Below are 17,548 nucleotides of genomic sequence, written 5' to 3' on the forward strand. Positions count from 1 at the left end.
CCTTCTGTCCTGTTGGATGGTCCAGTCCATTCTTCAGGTGAAGCCCACCAGTGTGGAGATATAACAAGGGAAGAAACTAGTGAGCTAGGAAGAGCGGAGCGAACTGGCCAATTAGGGAACTGACTTAAAATTCCCTTTCCCCAGGCAAGGCTTCCTGATGGAGCTGTTACCTTATGCTGCTCAAAAAAGGCTTACCTGCAGAGTATTACCTGAATTGTTAGTGATCACTCACTTAGAGCCAGACATCCTGGAATGTGAAGTCAAGTGGGCCTTAGAAAGCATCACTACAACAAAGCTAGTGGATGTGGTGGAATTCCAGTTGAGCTGTTTCAAATCCTGAAAGATGATGCTGTGAAAGTGCTGCACTCAATATGCCAGCAAATTTGGAAAACTCAGCAGTGGCCACAGGACTGGAAAAGGTCAGTTTTCATTCCAGTCCCTAAGAAAGGCAATCCCAAAGAATGCTCAAACTACCACACAATTGCACTCATCTCACACGCTAGTGAGGTAATGCTCAAAATTATCCAAGCCAGGCTTCAGCAATACATGAACCAAAAACTTCCAGATGTTCAAGCTGGTTTTAGAAAAGTCAGAGGCACCAGAGATCAAATTGCCAACATCTGCTGGATCATCAAAAAAGCAAGAGAGTTCCAGAAAAACATCTATTTCTGCTTTATTGACTATGCCAAAGCCTTCAACTATGTGGATCACAATAAACTGTGGAAAATTCTGAAGGAGATGGGAATACCAGACCACCTGACCTGCGTCTTGAGAAACCTGTATGCAGGTCAGGAAGCAACAGTTAGAATTTGACATGGAACAACAGACTGGTTCCCAATAGGAAAAGGAGTACTTCAAGGCTGTATATTGTCGCCCTGCTTATTTAACTTATATGCAGAGTACATCATGGGAAATGCTGGGCTGGAAGAAGCACAAGCTGGAATCAAGATTGCTGGGAGAAATATCAACAACCTCAGATATGCAGATGACACCACCCTTATGGCAGAAAGTGAAGAGAAACTAAAAAGCCTCTTGATGAAAGTGAAAGAGGAGAGTGAAAATGTTGGCTTAAAGCTTAACATTCAGAAAACTAAGATCATGGCATCTGGTCCCATCACCTCATGGGAAATAGATGGGGAGACAGTGGAAACAGTGTCAGACTTTTTTGGGGGGCTCCAAAATCACTGCGGATGGTGACTGCAGCCATGAAATTAAAAGACGCTTGCTCCTTGGAAGGAAAGTTATGACCAACCTAGATAGCATATTAAAAAGCAGAGATATTACTTTGCCAACAAAGGTCCATCTGGTCAAGGCTATGATTTTTCCAGTGGTCATGTATGGATGTGAGAGTTGGACTGTGAAGAAAGCTGAGCGCCGAAAAATTGATGCTTTTGAACTATGGTGTTGGAGAAGACTCTTGAGAGTCCCTTGGACTGCAAGGAGATCCATCCAGTCCATCCTGAAGGAGATCTGTCCTGGGTGTTCATTGGAAGGACTGATGCTGAAGCTGAAACTCCAATACTTTGGCCACCTCATGCGAAGAGTTGACTCATTGGAAAAGACCCTGATGCTGGGAGGGGTTGGGGGCAGGAGGAGAAGGGGACAACAGAGGATGAGATGGTTGGATGGCATCACCGACTCGATGGACATGAGTTTGAGTAAACTCCAGGAGTTGGTGATGGACAGGGAGGCCTGGCGTGCTGCGGCTCATGGGGTCGCAAGGAGTCGGATACGACTGAGCAACTGAACTGAACTGAAGTGATTTGGGAATGAAGGGGTTTGGATTGTCAGCCTGACGGTCACAGGGCAGGCTGGGGGAGATGGTGAGGTCGGAGAGGACTGAAGTGTGTTTCTGCCCTGGGCAGTCTGGTGCCGGGACACACGGCGGAAGCTCCCCCCACCCCCTCCAGAGTGCCTGCCCTTGAGCCCCGCGCTGGTGCCTGCAGGTCCGTGTGCTGGGCTACATGCTCACCCGGACTCTGATGGAGCATTGTTGCCGCCAGTGAGAAGCCGTGGGCAGAGCTGTTTGACCGTGGGAAAGCAGCCGTCACTTACAGACCGTGCGGCTGGCTGGAGACGAGGCGGCGGGGGGATGGCAGTCGGGCCAGCTCGTCCCTCGGGGGCGGTGCGGGGCCGGACCCCAGGCGAGAGGCCGCTGTAGTCGTGCAGAGTAGTGGGGCCTGAGGCAGGTGGCTGGCCCCGCGGGGAGGGCTCCAGCGCTGGTGAGGAACTAGAGTTGATGAGATCTGCGGGGACCAGCTACACATCAGGTGTCAGTCTGGGGTGATGGGAGTGGACAGTGGACCATGATCCGAGACGCTGAGGAGTCCCTAGGACGTGTTCAGTGTGAAATGCTTGGGTATGTGCAGTCGGCAGGAGCAGCTTCAGGGAGAGACTGGGAGTCCGTTCTGTTGGTCTATCAGTAGGTAGTTGAAACTGTGCCATGCTCTGGAAAGTGTTCTGCTGAGAAGACGCGTGAGCTCAGGACAAAACTCCAAGGGACGCCAGCATTCACAGGAACAACAGAGAGACGCTTGCCAGCCAGCATGCGTGTCGGTGTGTCTGCAAGTGCAGACAGTTCTGACACAGAGGCAATAGCAGAGCAGAGCTCCTTGGAGAAGTGAGGCTTGTTGGAGGACCTTGCACCTTTGGTACTGGTTTTGTGGTTTTATTTGCTGTAGCTGAGACTCTATCCTGTGGACTGACCGTGAGGCATTTATATATAGTCCAGGTTATCCCAAAGCTGAGGGTCCAGTTGTTTAGTCTGTTTTATGAAATTACATGTTGCAGAGCAACTAAGCTCGTGCGCCCCAACGCCTGAGCCTCTGCCCTGGGAGCCACAACTGCTGAAGCCTGCGCAGCGCAACTAGAGAAAAGCCCATGCGGCAGCGGAGGGCCCCACAGTCAAACATAAATTAAGAGTTTTTTTAATTAAAAAAAGAGACTCCTGGAAAAAACTTACTGTGCATGTTCTTGGTATGAGCTGTGTCTGAAGTGTATGTGTTCATGCTTTACTATTGGGCTTGTACATCATTTCTCTCCTATTGTGAACACCATCTTTATAGCCAGTGGTTTATAATTATTTTTAGGATAGATTGCAGAAAGAAGCTGAATCGCTCGGTCACCATGTGCACATCCATTTTGGCGTGTCCTCTGGGCTGAGCAGTCCTGCTGCCTAAGCAGCTGATTGCGCTGGTCACAGAGGGCCGCGGCAAGCAGCCTCAGCCTCTGCCGGCGCTTTCTCCCCGGGGGATCTCTGTTTTTCCGCTTCTTTGTGGCCGTGAGCCGGGCTGTCCCTCAGGGTTTGTCTGCCTGCTTGCGTGTGCTCTTGGCTCTTCCTGACTCCCTCTGTGAGGCAGAGATGCTAGCAGCCTGTGGAGGTAGAAATCAGGGCTCAGAGACTCAGATCACTGAGTGAAAAGCATGAAGCTCTCATGTGTGAACCCTGGTGTGAACGTTGTGTAGCCTGCGTGTCTTGTGTTGTGTCTAAAGCTCTGCGTAAGCTTTCCTTTCACTGTTTGGCAAGTTGAGGACCCTGTCCTGCAGTCACTGGAAGGGCGGCTTTAGCAGTCCTGTGTCTTTTTGAGTTGATTTTCTTAGAATGCAGCCTTAATGTTCCCTTTAACTTTAGGGGGAATGTTAGTAACCCTAGTGGGTTAGCAGGCAGCACAGTTCATAGCACGTCTTTACTGTGAAAGGTGAAATTGTAAAAAGTACACTGGGGACTTGACAAAATGCTTATCTCCGTAACCAGTTATCTGCAACATAGTTACTCATTTTTTCTGGGCTTCTGTTTCTCAAACTTTGTAATGAGAAAGTCATAATTTTTTATAATGAGATGATGAGATTATCACTAATCTTCCTTAAGTCTGGTAATGTTTCCATTTCTAATCTCCAGTCTTTGGCCCAAAAAAAGTTTCTTTTTTTAAATTGGAAAAAGTTTTAAAAACAGATTATTCTAAAGGGCATATGTAATGAAGCCTTCCTCTCACTAAGATCCCAAACTTCCCCACTATTACCGGCTTCCTCAAGGTTTCCAAAATTATTACCAGCTTCCTCAGGGTTTCAAAAACTAGAATAAATATAAACACGTCCCCCTGACATTTTAAATCACCGCAAGAGCTGCTGTTCTTCCTCAGCACCGTGTCTAGGTAGTGATTCCACACCAGCACCTGGACGTGTAGCTTCTCTCCGTGGATGCATAATGTTCCTCGACCACCTTTCTGTTGGTGGATGAACCTGCAGTTTGTTTCTAAGGTCTTGCTAGTACAACTGCCGTACTTACCACACAATTCTGGTGTAAGAACAGAAGGTCTTTTGGAATTTACTGTAATGTAATGTACACTATTACATTTTATTGTGATACTTTAAATGAGCATAAATTTTATTTTTAAATCAGCATAAATGCAATTTTCTATGTAGATTTTGGATTGGGAATCATATTACATTGTTTTATAAATATGATTTTCGTAATTTGTCACTCTTATTTTGTTCCAGTTTTAGGATGTGAAAGCATTAGTTGCTCAGTTGTGCCTGACTCTTTGCAACCTCATGGACTGCAGGCTCCTCTGTCCATGGAATTCTCCAGTCAAGAATACTGGAGTGGGTTGCCATTCCCTTCTCCAGGGATCAAACCCAGTCTCCTGCATTGTAGGCAGATTCTTTACCGTCTGAGCCACCAGGAAGTCTCCAGTTTTAAGATATGTGCTGCCAAAGTGAGCACTTATTACCGTTTTTTGATGCACCTTTAAATATTTTTTGCCTGGATGTGAAGTTGGTTGCCATTGTATTTTCATAAACATTCTTTCTTATAGGCCTATAAAAGAAGGGAAAATCCAGAGATCATAGGTTGTACATTATTCAGAAAACATCTGCTAATTTTAATTAACTCAAAGTATTTTACTTGAATATTCTTCAAATTATGTAAAAGTATTAGTGTTGTTCATGCATAACTTGGAACAGATGTGAGACTGAGTGTTCTGTTTATATTGGTAAATGGAGTAAATTGTTAGTGGAAAATAGCCCATACAGATAAAACAGAAAATCTCACATTATTTTTTAAAATAAAGGTATTAATAAACATGTTGAAGTTCTTTTAAGTGGTTAACAGTCAGTTTGAGTGTTTGTCTTTATGGAAATGGTCATGTAAACTTAGTTTAAACTATAGTCAAATTTTTGACTGAATTTTTTAAAAATTCTGATGGTTAATGAAATCTACTTTAAACTCTATATGACTTTTTTTAAAAAGTTCATTTTGTTAACACTAAATTCATTTGCATGAAGAAAGCATTTTTTTCCCCTCGAAAAAACATCTTTATTAATGGTATTTGTTAAGTTTGGCCATGTTTAATCTTCAGAGAAGATAAGATAATGTGCCTGAAGGTCAAAGGTCAAATAGAGAAGCCGGCTGTGGTTTACTGTTGCTGACTCATTGATGAATCGGGCTGGTGTCCCAGCTATGGAGGTGAGCGAGTGGCACTGAAAGCAGCAGGTCTGCGACAGGACAGCAGAGTTAGTCATTCCCAAAGCCCTGTCTCAGTGCTTTTTACAAATCTAGTGTGTAGCTGCCGCTGGGAATCCCTAACTTGTCTAGGCCTGTAGATGCTGAAAGGGAAAATATACTTTCAAGTGTAGTAAATTGAAACCAGCAACCTGTTAAAAATCAAAGAAGAAGATAAAGATTCAGATAAAAGAAGCGTCCCCAGCCTTTCAGCCCTGCTGCTCACCCCCCAGTCTGATCCTTCTAAGTGGCCTTGCAGAGCCGTGTTCTGTGTGTGAGTCACAGAGGTGTGTGCACTCTGAATGCATGCTGGAGCGCTCTGAACCCACTGCTGCACCCCCGCCCCGCCCAGCACTGTGTCTGGAGGTAGTTCAGGTCTGTACAGATGGACCTCCTGCACTTAAAAGCAGTTCTCTGTAACCCTCCCTGTGATGAGTGTTCTGAACTTATCTAGCTGTCATGTAGTTTAATGGCCATTTAGGTTGTTTTCGACTTTTTTTGCTAATTTAAGCAGCATTGGGTGCATATACTTATATATGTGCTAGTAATATTTGCAGGTTAAGTTTTAGGAGGGTTGATCAAAGTCTATATACATTGTGAATTTTTATAGTTATTTACAAATTTCCTTCTAAGGAGATCATATCAGTGCATGAAAGTAGCTGCTGCCCATCTTCATCTCAGCCTGTTAGCTGAGGTTTAAATTTGCCAGTTAGGTTAAAACCTATCACTGCATTTTTATTGCTTTTTTTTCCCTAAAAATGAGTAAAAATGAAGTTATGTTTAAAATATGTTTTTATTTCCTGATTTTTCTATTTGATTGTTGATATTTTAAAATTATTCTTGAGTACTTTTACAAATAGCTGGTTTTGCAGTGTTACAGATAATTCCCACTGTCACCTTTTTAAACCTTGGATATAATATTTTTCTGTGTATAAAGTTTTAATTTTTATGGGATCAAACTTATAATTCTTAAATAAGTTAATGACAAACTAACATAGATTTCATGTGTGGAGTGGTGTTTCTTTCTTAGAGAAAGTCTTCCTCCACACTGAGCGTTTGAAAGCAATCGTTGTGTCGTCCTCACGTGTTTTCTAGTGCTCTGTGTGTGCAGGTCTCCGGTCCGTCAGGAGTCTGTGCTGACGGGAGGACTCAGGCCCGTCAGGAGTCTGTGCTGACGGGAGGACTGAGGGATGTAGCGCCCCTGTGTTACTTAGCTGTTGCACCACTGTTCACTGACCAGCACACCTCGCTTTCTCCCAGGCTGCCTCTCCGTCTTCATCGCTGTCTCCCTGGAGACCCGCTGCGCGAGCCTTGTCTGTTCCTGCCTCAGCCTCTGGGTGTAGCTCAGTGTTTGTCCCGGGGTGTGGAGTCTGGCGTTTCCGGTGGGACCTGAGAGAACATGCAAAAATGTAATCGTGTTAATTCAACACCCAGTAGAGAAGTTGAGCTCGGATGCCGTGTCTGTTCGGGTGTGGAGCAGGCCCACCTTCGGAGTGTGCGCCTGGGGCGGACTGCCTCTCCCGCCGAGGCCCATGTCACTGGTGTGGGTCCTCGACCCCGACTCCCTGTGCGTGGTAGCAGGCTTGCTGGGTTACTCTCTTAGCAGTGTGGTGAAATTTCACTTTCAGAAGCTGATGGCTGTTTACGGTTCCGGGCCACGTGCAGGCACTCAGAATTATGAGTTAGGGTCTGGCTTGTGCCTTTATTTTCCCCTGCCTGACCGCTGGGCCTGACATACTGTGAAAGTGAAAGTCACTTGGTCATGTCCGACTCTTTGTGTCTCTACTGCCCATGGAATTCTCTAGGCCAGAATAATACTGGAGTGGGTAGCCGTTCCCTTCTCCAGGGGATGTTCCCCACCCAGGGATTGAACCCAGGTCTCCTGCATTGCAGGCAGATTCTTTACCAACTGAGACAAGGGAAGCCCAAGGATACTGGACTGGGTAGCCTTTCTCCTCTCCAGGGGATCATCCCAACCCAGGGATCGAACCAGGGTCTCCTGCATTGCAAGCTGATTCTTTATCACCTGAGCCACCAGGGAAGCCCCTTGACATGCTGTGATCATTGCTTATGGCTTTTCAGGTGATGGGACTCGTCTTGTTTTCTTATTCTCTGCTCCTCTCTGGAAAGGCCACTCCCCCGCTGGCCCTGTTGGCTTCACCTGCTGAAGAGTGACTGTCCTCGGCATCTGGTGGCCACGTCTTTGTGGGTGATGCCCATGTGGCCTCGGGGTTCTGACTGCAGATACAGGCGTAGTCTGCGTGCTGAGTAGTGCGCCCTGTGTGCTGCGTACACGTCCGTGAGTGTCGTGTGTGCTCGCCGTCTCGGCTTGAGGGAGCTCCCCATCGATGTGTGGCAGAGCGGGGGTGGGGGGTGCTGGTCTCCCCTTCTGGAAGAGGTGTGTGCGTCAGTGTCAGGAGAGAAGGCCAGGTGGGAGGAGGGCAGGGCGACGGAGGCTTGAGGGGCTCACCGTGCGGGAGGCGGCCCCCAGAGGTGGTCGGGGGACACGGGGCAGGGGGGACGAGCAGCCGCTGTTTGACCACACTGCCTCTGCTGTGACGCGGTCCATCTCGTTACCCTCCGGAGCACATCCTTTCAGGGCTCCTCTGGACTCTGCACGGTCCCTGAGCCATCGGGGGCGCCCACGTGTGTTGAGATGTGTGCCCTGGGGGAGCCGGCGTCTGCTGTCGTCATCGCTGGTGTGCAGGAGTGAGTCCAGCCGCAGTGGGTATGCAGTGGGCAGGCCACTCCTGCGTCCAGCAAACGGTGTGCTCCTGTGTCGCTTTAAAATAGCCACTGCCCGCACGGCACGGGACTCAGAGAGTATCTGTTGAGTGAGCGGATTCCTCTCTCGTGCCTCATTTGAACATCCTCTGAACGCAGACGGTGTCTGAGCTGGCAGGCGGCGGCTCTGGTTCCGCTGTGAGCTTGGGACCCGCCGAGGCGTGCAGTCTGGCGGTGGGCCTGCTTTTTCTGGACGTCGCCTCCCATTGCACTTCTCTCTGTGCGCTGACTGCGCTCAGGGCAGCCTTCCCCCTGGCCTCCCACTGCCTGTCTCCCCTTCCCGGGGCCTTTCTCGAGCCCTCCTGCCCTCCCACCCCGTCCCTTCTGAACTCAGGCCGTTTTGGCGACCCTCGTTTTTTTCTATGGCCTCGTCCTCCGCGGCTCCTTTATGATAGATCTTCCAAATTATGTATCTGTTACAAAGACAAAAGATTTTTTAAATTTTCTCAAAATGTAAAATAATATGATCATACTTAATGTTTTCTTTTTTTTCAGAGTAAGTACTCCATGGCTGAATGACTGAGGCTCCAGACCCTTCCCAAGTCCAGATCTTGGCTCTGCCTCTCTGAACCTCACTTTTGTTGTCCGTAAACAGGGAAAATGATAGTCCTTAAAGCACGTTGGTTGTTCTGAGGGACACCTGGGTTACCCAGAACCAGGGTGCGGAACGTTGCTGAGTGCCCTCGCCCGGGGCCCGTGGCCCGTGGCGGGCAGAGCACTCGATGTTGGTGGTGGCTGGCGCGTCCCGTGTGGCTGATGTGCCCTGTGGGCTTGGCAGACCGTTCTCTCCTCTGTAAAGCATTTAGAGGGTGTGGGTGCTCTTTGAAAGGCCTCACATTTTTTAAACTACAATTTTATGGTTGAAGTCACATGTCAGGGTATTTGTGTATGTGTGTCCAGGACTGTAGGTTTGCTGGCTATGCTTATCTTACAGTGTTTGAAATGAGCTATTTTAAGTAGGAATCTTTGTAGCTCTTGGAGAAGGGAATGGCAACCCACCCCAGTGTTGTTGCCTGGAGAACCCCGGGGACAGAGAAGCCCGGCCGCCTGCGGTCCATGAGACCCCAACGAGGCAGACACGCCTGAGCAAGCCTCACCTCAGTCTGTAGCTCTTCAGCACGGGCGCGAGGGGGCGCCTGCGCCGTGACCGCGGTGGCCTGCGCCCGTGGGTTTTCCCGTGCAGGCCTGCAGAGGGAAGCACGTTCGCTCTCGGCGTGCCTCCGGGTGTCTGCCACCCTCTCGAATCCGGTGCTTCAGACCTGACAGAGTTTCTGAGAAATGCTAGCATTCACTCAGCACCCGGGCACGCTTTTCAATGACTAGCACCCGTTGCGACTTGGAGGATATTGCAGCCTACGTGCAGTGCTGCAGGTGCCTAGAAGTGCTTCTCAGCTGTTAATGGTTACTCCTCGCTTTAGACGTCTTTGCTTTACTTAAATGTTCATTCATTCATTTTGTAAGGATTTATTAAATCCCTGCATGTGCCGGACGTTGAAGCCAATGGCAGTGAACTGGTGGTAAGAGACAGGCCCAGCCCTGGAACCCTCACCTCCGGGTCATTTAGGTTGGTGATGCTGCAACTTACTCGTAAAGTCAGTTTGGTGACTGTTTTGCTGACTCCCCTGGTGGCTTAGATGGTAAAGTGTCTGCCTACAATTCGGGAGACCCAGGTTCGATCCCTGGGTTGGAAGATCCTCTGGAGAAGGAAATGGCAGCCCACTCCAGTACTCTTGCCTGGAAAATCCCATGGACGGGGAGCATGGTAGGCTACAGTCCATGGGGCCGCAAAGAGTCGGACACGACTGAGAGACTTCACTGTGCTTTCCTTTGCTGACACGTACCTTTTTTAAAAGGTAAAACATGGCTTTAAGTATATTTTCTCATAGTTGTAACAGCATTTTAAGAAATCTTGGCTCTTTAGTTGTACCCAAGTGATGAATATACGTTACATCTGGGCAAAGGGAGAAGAAGAGGAAATTACAGATGTATACTTACCACTCCTATTCATAAATAAAGAGAATAACTAGAAGTATGGTTGTATTTTTATCTAGAACCTTTCCATAATTCTGAGCATTGTAACTGCACTTTTTGCTTTAGGTTTTTCTATTCCCCCTCCTCTTTTAATTAATCAGTTAAAAATAAAATATTTTTCTGACCTTTAACGTGTGGTAACTTTAAAGGTTTTTTTATTTGAATCCAAGAAATGAAATTTTCTATAGTGGAAAATATCTGGAGGATTTATTTCTTTGGCTGTAAAGTTTGTCAGTGAGAAACTTCTGTTCTACACATTGTGTATTCTTTCACATATCAAAGTTGATTTTAATTTGGCTCATTGCTTACTGACACTATTCTGATGAGCTGTATGTGTTAACAGATATAATTTTATTAATTTTTCTAATGACTTGTATGTTAAGATCTTGGATCTTTAATTTTATTTTGGTTTAAATTCACAAAAATAAAATGCCCTTGCAGTATGGACTGGAACTATTCTGGGGGAGGGGATTGTCTGTAAGTATTTTTATTTGAAACATTTAACTTTCCCATTTGTTATTTCAGTTCCTTCTGCATATCAAGTAATTTTGGTCAAAATGCAGTTTTACTTATGATGAAAATAATTTTCTAAAACTCTGGTAACAATGAAAAGTTGAGTTTTTCTTTGACATTTTTATTGAGACAATTGTACAGTCACGTGCAGAGCTGTGGAAACACCACCTGGAGGCCTCGTGTTGGCCTGGCCTTCTCCCTGGGGTGCTCTTGCAGAGCCGGGGTGTGAGCTCACAGGAGGGTGCTGGCACTCAGACCCTAGTTTTACTTGAACTAACTGTGTGTGTGTGTGTGTGTAAAGAAATCAGATTCTATTCTTAGAAAACTGCTAATGTTACTAACATTAACTTGATATGGGACCTGGGGGTGGGGTGGGGTGGGCTGGGGGAGGAGCCATTTAACCCCTCATGCCTGGGATTTCTTATTGTCAGACAGTTCAATTGGATGATCTCTAGAATTCTTTTGGGTCACAGCATTCTGTAATTCTTGCATGAGAGCATTTTAGAATTTGAAATTACACCTTTTGTCTTTTCTCTCTTTAGGAAGAAAAGGCTTCTCTTTTACATCGTACTCAGGAAGAAAGAAAAAAGAGAGAGGTAAGTGTTTGTAACAGTCCCCGTCGATAAGCAGTTTCCATAGCATTTAGCTAAGCCCTGCTTTTACTGTTTTATATACATAGATGTATGTATGTATATGTGACATAACGTGTATTTGCATGTATGTTAAACTTCTGAAACCATTCTGGATTTGTTGATTTTATGGTGACTCATCTAATGTAGATGGGCTAAAAGAATGTAGAAATGATGGGTTAAAAGAGCAGTTTGCAGAATAAGGGGAGAACATAGACTTTCGGTTCATGTAGTTGCTTATGGTGTGGCTTCCAGAAGGTATAGAAAGTCTTAGAGTATAATGTTCGTATTTTACCAAGTAGGAGGAGAAGACTCCCTGTGAAGGCAGGCTGTCTGCACTATTTGTGTGTTTGTGAAGAAGCTGAATACGCGAAAGGGGCTAGGAACCCCTTTTGTTCCAGTCTCTCTCACGTTTCATCTTCGGAGATAATTTCTTAAAGTGGCTTTGCCGTGTTGACTAATCAGCAGTTGTGATTAGTTTCTTGTTTTGTTTTTAATAAGTCATCCATTCCTTTCACACACATACATTGAGAACTCACTGTGTTCCAGGTAGTGCTCTGCCGGCTGGGTGTGTACGTAGGGAATAACAGAACAGTGTTCCTGCTGGCCGTGGACCGCAGGTGTGAGTCAGGGTCCTGCAACGGGGACCCGGAGGGCCTGCTGTGGGTCGCTGTTGAGGGACGGCGTCTCTGAGCTTGTCAGAGCTGAGTGAATTCCTGGAGGACGGAGCAGAAATGCCATGGGAAGCTGGAACACCTTCTGGGCTAGGGAGCCGCAGGTGCAAGGACTCTGGGGCAGGATCTCCCGGCCTCCAGGCAGCTGACGTGCGTCCTGGGCCAGGCGGTGCCTTGTTGGGCGCCTGCCCACACACTGCAGGGTTAGCCCATCTCTTGACCTCTACGTTGGTTCCAGATGACCCACCATAAAATCAACAAATCCAGAATGGTTTCTGAAGTTTAAGATACATACAAATACATGTTATGTTACATATACACACATAGGGCCTCTCCAGCAGATGCTGCGACCCTCCCTCCCCACACTGAGACAACCGCAGATGTCTCCAGAAATCACCGAATGTTTCCTTGGTGGTGAAATAGCCCTCACTTGAAAGTCACAGGTCAAACAAGAAAAGTATACTGAAAAACAAGAGAATGATACTGCAGTGGGTAGCCATTCCCTTCTGCAGAGAATCTCCGTGACCCAGCGGTTCAAACCTGGGTCTCCTGCACTGCAGGTGGATTCTTTACTGGCTGAGCCGCCAGGGAAGCCCCTGTACTGGTTGCTATATTTCGTCTTTTCTGGGGCGTCCTCAGCCAGCCCTCTCTCCCCGTGGAGCTTCTGCTCCATTCCCCCTCCCCTCCTCCTCCTCCTGGACTCACGTTGCAGATGCATCCGACCTTCACGTTCTGTCCTGTGTGTCTCCTCTCCTCTCTGTGTTTATCCTTTTGAATATCTATGCTTTGATTGGCTAGTCTCTTCTTGTCTAACTTCTGATTTACAAATTATCTGTTTTAGTGATGTCTGATTATTAAATACATCCACTGAGTTCTGAATTCTGGTTTTTATTTCAGTTCTAGAATTTTCTTTGATTATTTTATTTACCAGTTCTCTTGTCTTTTAATTTCTTGAACATAATTGTAGATTTTTAAGCATAATGTTTAAACTCCAGTATTTGGAATTCCTATGGGTTTGTTTGTGTTGTTTGTCCTCTTGATTTTAAATTCTTGTCTTTTGCCTGGTTATTTTGGTTGAATACTGGACATCGTATGTCCTAAACAGAATGATGCCTTCAGGTTCTAGAATATGACCTTTTCTTTTTGGAGAGCATTGCATTCGTTTCTGGCAGGCAATAGGGAGAGGAACAATAAATCCCCTTTAGCTGTTGTAGGGATGAGCTGACTTGAGGCTGACTTTCAGGCCTTGTGAGGGTTGATCTATTTCTGGTACACCTGCCAGAGAACTGGAGTGTTACTGAGACTTCCTCCCTAGTTAACCACTAAATGAACACAATGAATGTGTTGAAAATGCCTGGGATGATTTATGAGTTTGTCATCAAGTACCCTTAGAATCATAGTTATGAATTGATGCCCAAACTTGGTTCCGGCTCAGGGGTTCCCTCGTAACCATCTCAAGCTCAGAGTGCACGTCTGTGACCTGGCGGTGTGCTCTCTAATCCCAAGACTGCGTGAGTGTGTGCGCCGTCCACGCCTGTGGATGGCATTCAGAGGGGCTGTGAAACGACATCGCGTGCTAAGACAGAGCGCAGGCTCTCATGTCACACCTGAGTCCGCTTTCTGACTCAGCGTTTGGCACCCTCAGTCCTCATGGAGAGCTCAGGCTCCGTGTCTTTCAGACAGGAGTGGCGCTCACCTGTCAGGGTGCTGTGGATGCCTGTGGGTTGTCTTGGGCGGGCACATGGTGGGCCCTCAGCGTGCGGCAGCTGCAGAGGCTGGAGCAGTGATGAGTATTGTTTTTGCTCGGTCACTGAAAGTTTTAAAGACAGTCTCAGGTGGTTCATAATTGGAGTTTTCTGCTTGGAAGTAGAGTGACCTTTAAAATAAATGCTTGTATAAATGCTGGAGAGGGTGTGGAGAAAAGGGAGCCCTCTTACACTGTTGGTGGGAATGCAAACTAGTACAGCCACTATGGAGAACAGTGTGGAGATTTCTTAAAAAACTGGAAATAGAAGTGCCATATGACCCAGCAATCCCACTCCTGGGCATACACACTGAGGAAACCAGATCTGAAAGAGACACGTGCACCCCAATGTTCATCGCAGCACTGTTTATGATAGCCAGCACATGGAAGCAACCTAGATGCCCATCAGCAGACGAATGGATAAGAAAGCTGCAGTACATATACACAATGGAATATTACTCAGCCATTAAAATAATTCATTTGAATCAATTCTAATGAGATGGATGAAACTGGAGCCCATTATACAGAGTGAAGTAAGCCAGAAAGATAAATACCAATACAGTAGACTAACGCGTACATATGGAATTTAGAAAGATGGTAATGATAACCCCATATGCAAGACAGAAAAAGAGACACAGATGTATAGAACAGACTTTGGGACTTTGTGGGAGAAGGTGAGGGTGGGATGATCTGAGAGAACAGCATCGAAACATGTATATTATCAAATGTGAAACAGATCGCCAGTCCAGGTTGGATGCATGAGACAGGTGCTAGGGGCTGGTGCATTGGGATGACCCAGAGGGATGGGATGGGGAGAGAGGTGGGAAGGGGGGTTCAGGGTGGGGAACACCTGAACATTCATGGCTGATTCATGTCAGTGTATGGCAAAAACCACTACAATGTTGTAAAGTAATTAGCCTCCAACTAATAAAAATAAATGAAAAATTAAAATAAAATGCTTCTGTTTGTTGTTTTTTTTTAATACTTAAAAGCTTTTAAATTAAAAAAAATTTTAATTGGACTCTAATTACTTCACAGTATTGTAGTGATTTTTGCCATACATTGACATGAATCAGCCAGGGGTGTACATGTGTTCCCTATCTTGAACCCCCCTCCCACCTCCCTCCCCATCCCATCCCTCAGGGTCATCCCAGTTAAAAGCTTTTTTTAAAAAGTCTGACTGTGCTGGCAGAATTGTAAAATGGTTAGCTGTTTTGGAAAACAGTCCAGCAGTTCCTCAAATATTAATTCCATGCCCGGGTATACACCCAAGAGAATTGAAACCCTGTGTCCCCACAAAAGTCGGTACATGAGTGTCCACATCAGCATTATTCCTAATAGCCTAGAGTGGAAAGAGCCCAGTGTCCACCAGCTAGTGAGCGGATAAGCAAGGAAGACAGTCGGACAGCGAAGCAGCCGTAGAAAGGGGTGAGGTACTCACTCGGGATGTGCCAGGGGTGAGGCTTGAGGACACAGTACCGAGCGAGTGGTCAGGCTCAGAGGCTGCACATCATGGTTCTCTTGTGTGTAAGGTCCAGAATGGGGAGTTCCACGGGGATAGAAAGTTGATTAGTGATTGCCAGGGCAGGGTGGAGGGGTGGGGTGGGACAGAGTGTGAGGGGTGACTGACGGCCAGCGGGTCAGGAGTTTTATGGGGCCGAGTGATGAAAATGTTCTGAAAGTAGACAGTGGGCATGACTGCACAACTTTGAATATATTAGGAATTGTTTCAAATATATATATGTTTCAAAGAGTGGATGTTGTGATGTGTGGTCTTAACTAGTATATGTCATTTTCACTGATTCTGACCAATTGTTCTTCCTCCCAATGTTATTCAGGAAGAAAGGCGAAGATTGAAAAATGCAATAATTATCCAGTCATTTATTCGAGGCTATAGAGACAGAAAACAGCAAGTAAGTTTGCTTTTAAATTGAGAAGGAATTAAAAAGGCATGAGAAAACTTATTTTGAATATAACATTGGATTCTTAGAGGTGGAATTCATTTTGTGTGCATTTTTATGTGTACTTGTTTAACGAAAATTAATGTGGATAATATTTTCCCCAATGATTAATTTGCTAGTTTATATAAAAATATATGGATAGATGAGGTTTTTGGTGGTTTTTAAGTTATGAAATAGAAACCTAGGCCAAACTGTGGCTACAGATCAGGGTAGATAGAGGTGGTGGTAGCCCCTGTGGAGGGTCTGTAACAGACACACCCCAGGCTCTCCAGCCGTGACTTCCCAGTGACGTAACCCTAGCGGGCGGTCTGCTCTGCTGACCACGGGCCACCTCGGGCCGCGCGAGCACTGATGCTGTCCTGTGTCTCGCTCTGTTTCCAGTGTTCCATCCAGAGGACTGCGTTCGACCGCTGTGCCAGCCTGGCCCAGTCTGGCAGCACTTTTCCCCTTGCCAGCGGCCCCAACCTCACCCTCCTGGTGAGGCAGCTTCTGTTTTTTTACAGACAGAGTGAGGACTCCAAACGTTTGGTGAGTGTTGACTCTGCTTTCACTAACCCTTGTGTGCGTGTTTTCCAGCTTTTGGTTTCCTGTGGTCAGACCACCCCCCCAGCAAGGCTCTCCTTGTGAACTTGCGCAGTCAGCGGCGGTGGGTTGTCTTTGTGATCATGTGTTTTCCCTCTTAAAGTTGGTAGATGATCAGTAGACTTCTTCATTTTTTTTTTTACGGAAAATTTCAAATATAAGAAGCAGTGGGGTGCTGTGTGGTGCGTGCACTGCGCAGCATTACCGGGGTGCGCGGTCCACACTTGTTCAGCACGGAGCCCGCCTTTGTCTCTGGGATGCCGTCCTCAGCGGCACAGCGTTAACGCGGGGGTGCCTCAGGGTAAGGCTCTGACCTCCAGGGTCTCTCGCTGAAACATTGAAACATAATTGTATAACTTAAAACATTTTATAGGCTTGTGATGTTACCAGTGATGAGGAATGGTGTGTATTAATGGGGGACATCCATGACTGTCAGTCTTTTTAAAAAGTAGAACTTGCCACTGTGTCCAGTTTCCCAGGAAATAGTAGAGATTCGTGTGTAATTATTAGGTTAAATACATACTTATTCTTAGAAATCTTTACTTATAATAAAAGTTTAAAATTAAAGGATGAGTCCACAGTAAAAGCTGTGCGACAGGCAGCACCCTGTGTGAAACTCAAGTGCAGGAGCTGGAGGGTGCTGCACTGCCCGGGGGGCTCTGGCTCTGACCCCCACGCTGCTTCCTGTTCTGAGCCGGGACGGGCCGTGAGAGGAGCAGTCCATAGATCTCGAGAGTGGTGAAGGTGGCTGCCTTAGATGCACCTTTTCTTGGCTCTGTCTGAAGCCGATGAGGAGAGGAATAACAAATGCACAGCAGCAGGGCTCGGTGCTCTGTCTGGAGCAGACTGTCCCTCCTTCCCCTGCTCTGAGCTCCTGGACTGAAGGTCAGGTGTGCAGCACAGCCGGGGGGCGAGGGTCAGGAGGGTCGAGCGTCTGTCCAGAGTGCCCTTGCCTTTGGAGAGCTGCCCCTGGCTGCCCCAAGGTCCGGTCAGCAGTCCTGCGTGGTTTCTAGGCAGGCAGCGGCCTGGCCCCATGGCCCTACGTGAACTTAAAATTGGCCAGCTCCTCAAACCTGGCTCATACGACAAAAACGAACCAGATGGTTTATTCAGTTTGCAAACAAAAATGC

The 17,548-nt window shown here is 46.8% G+C and overlaps 1 protein-coding gene across 2 annotated transcripts in view; it reads left to right on the plus strand.

Moving 5' to 3' along the window:
• The window catches only part of UBE3C (ubiquitin protein ligase E3C), a 118,526-nt gene that overhangs the window by 13,604 nt on the left and 87,374 nt on the right, over positions 1-17,548 (plus strand). For both annotated transcript variants that reach the window (XM_043871654.1, XM_043871655.1), the window contains exons 2-4: positions 11,371-11,424; positions 15,714-15,788; positions 16,218-16,364. In XM_043871654.1, the coding sequence (XP_043727589.1) occupies positions 11,371-11,424; positions 15,714-15,788; positions 16,218-16,364 (276 nt within the window). The remainder of the gene's footprint in view (positions 1-11,370; positions 11,425-15,713; positions 15,789-16,217; positions 16,365-17,548) is intronic.

This window comes from Cervus elaphus, chromosome 18, assembly GCF_910594005.1.
Source record: "Cervus elaphus chromosome 18, mCerEla1.1, whole genome shotgun sequence".
In the NCBI taxonomy this organism is placed as follows: domain Eukaryota; kingdom Metazoa; phylum Chordata; class Mammalia; order Artiodactyla; family Cervidae; genus Cervus; species Cervus elaphus.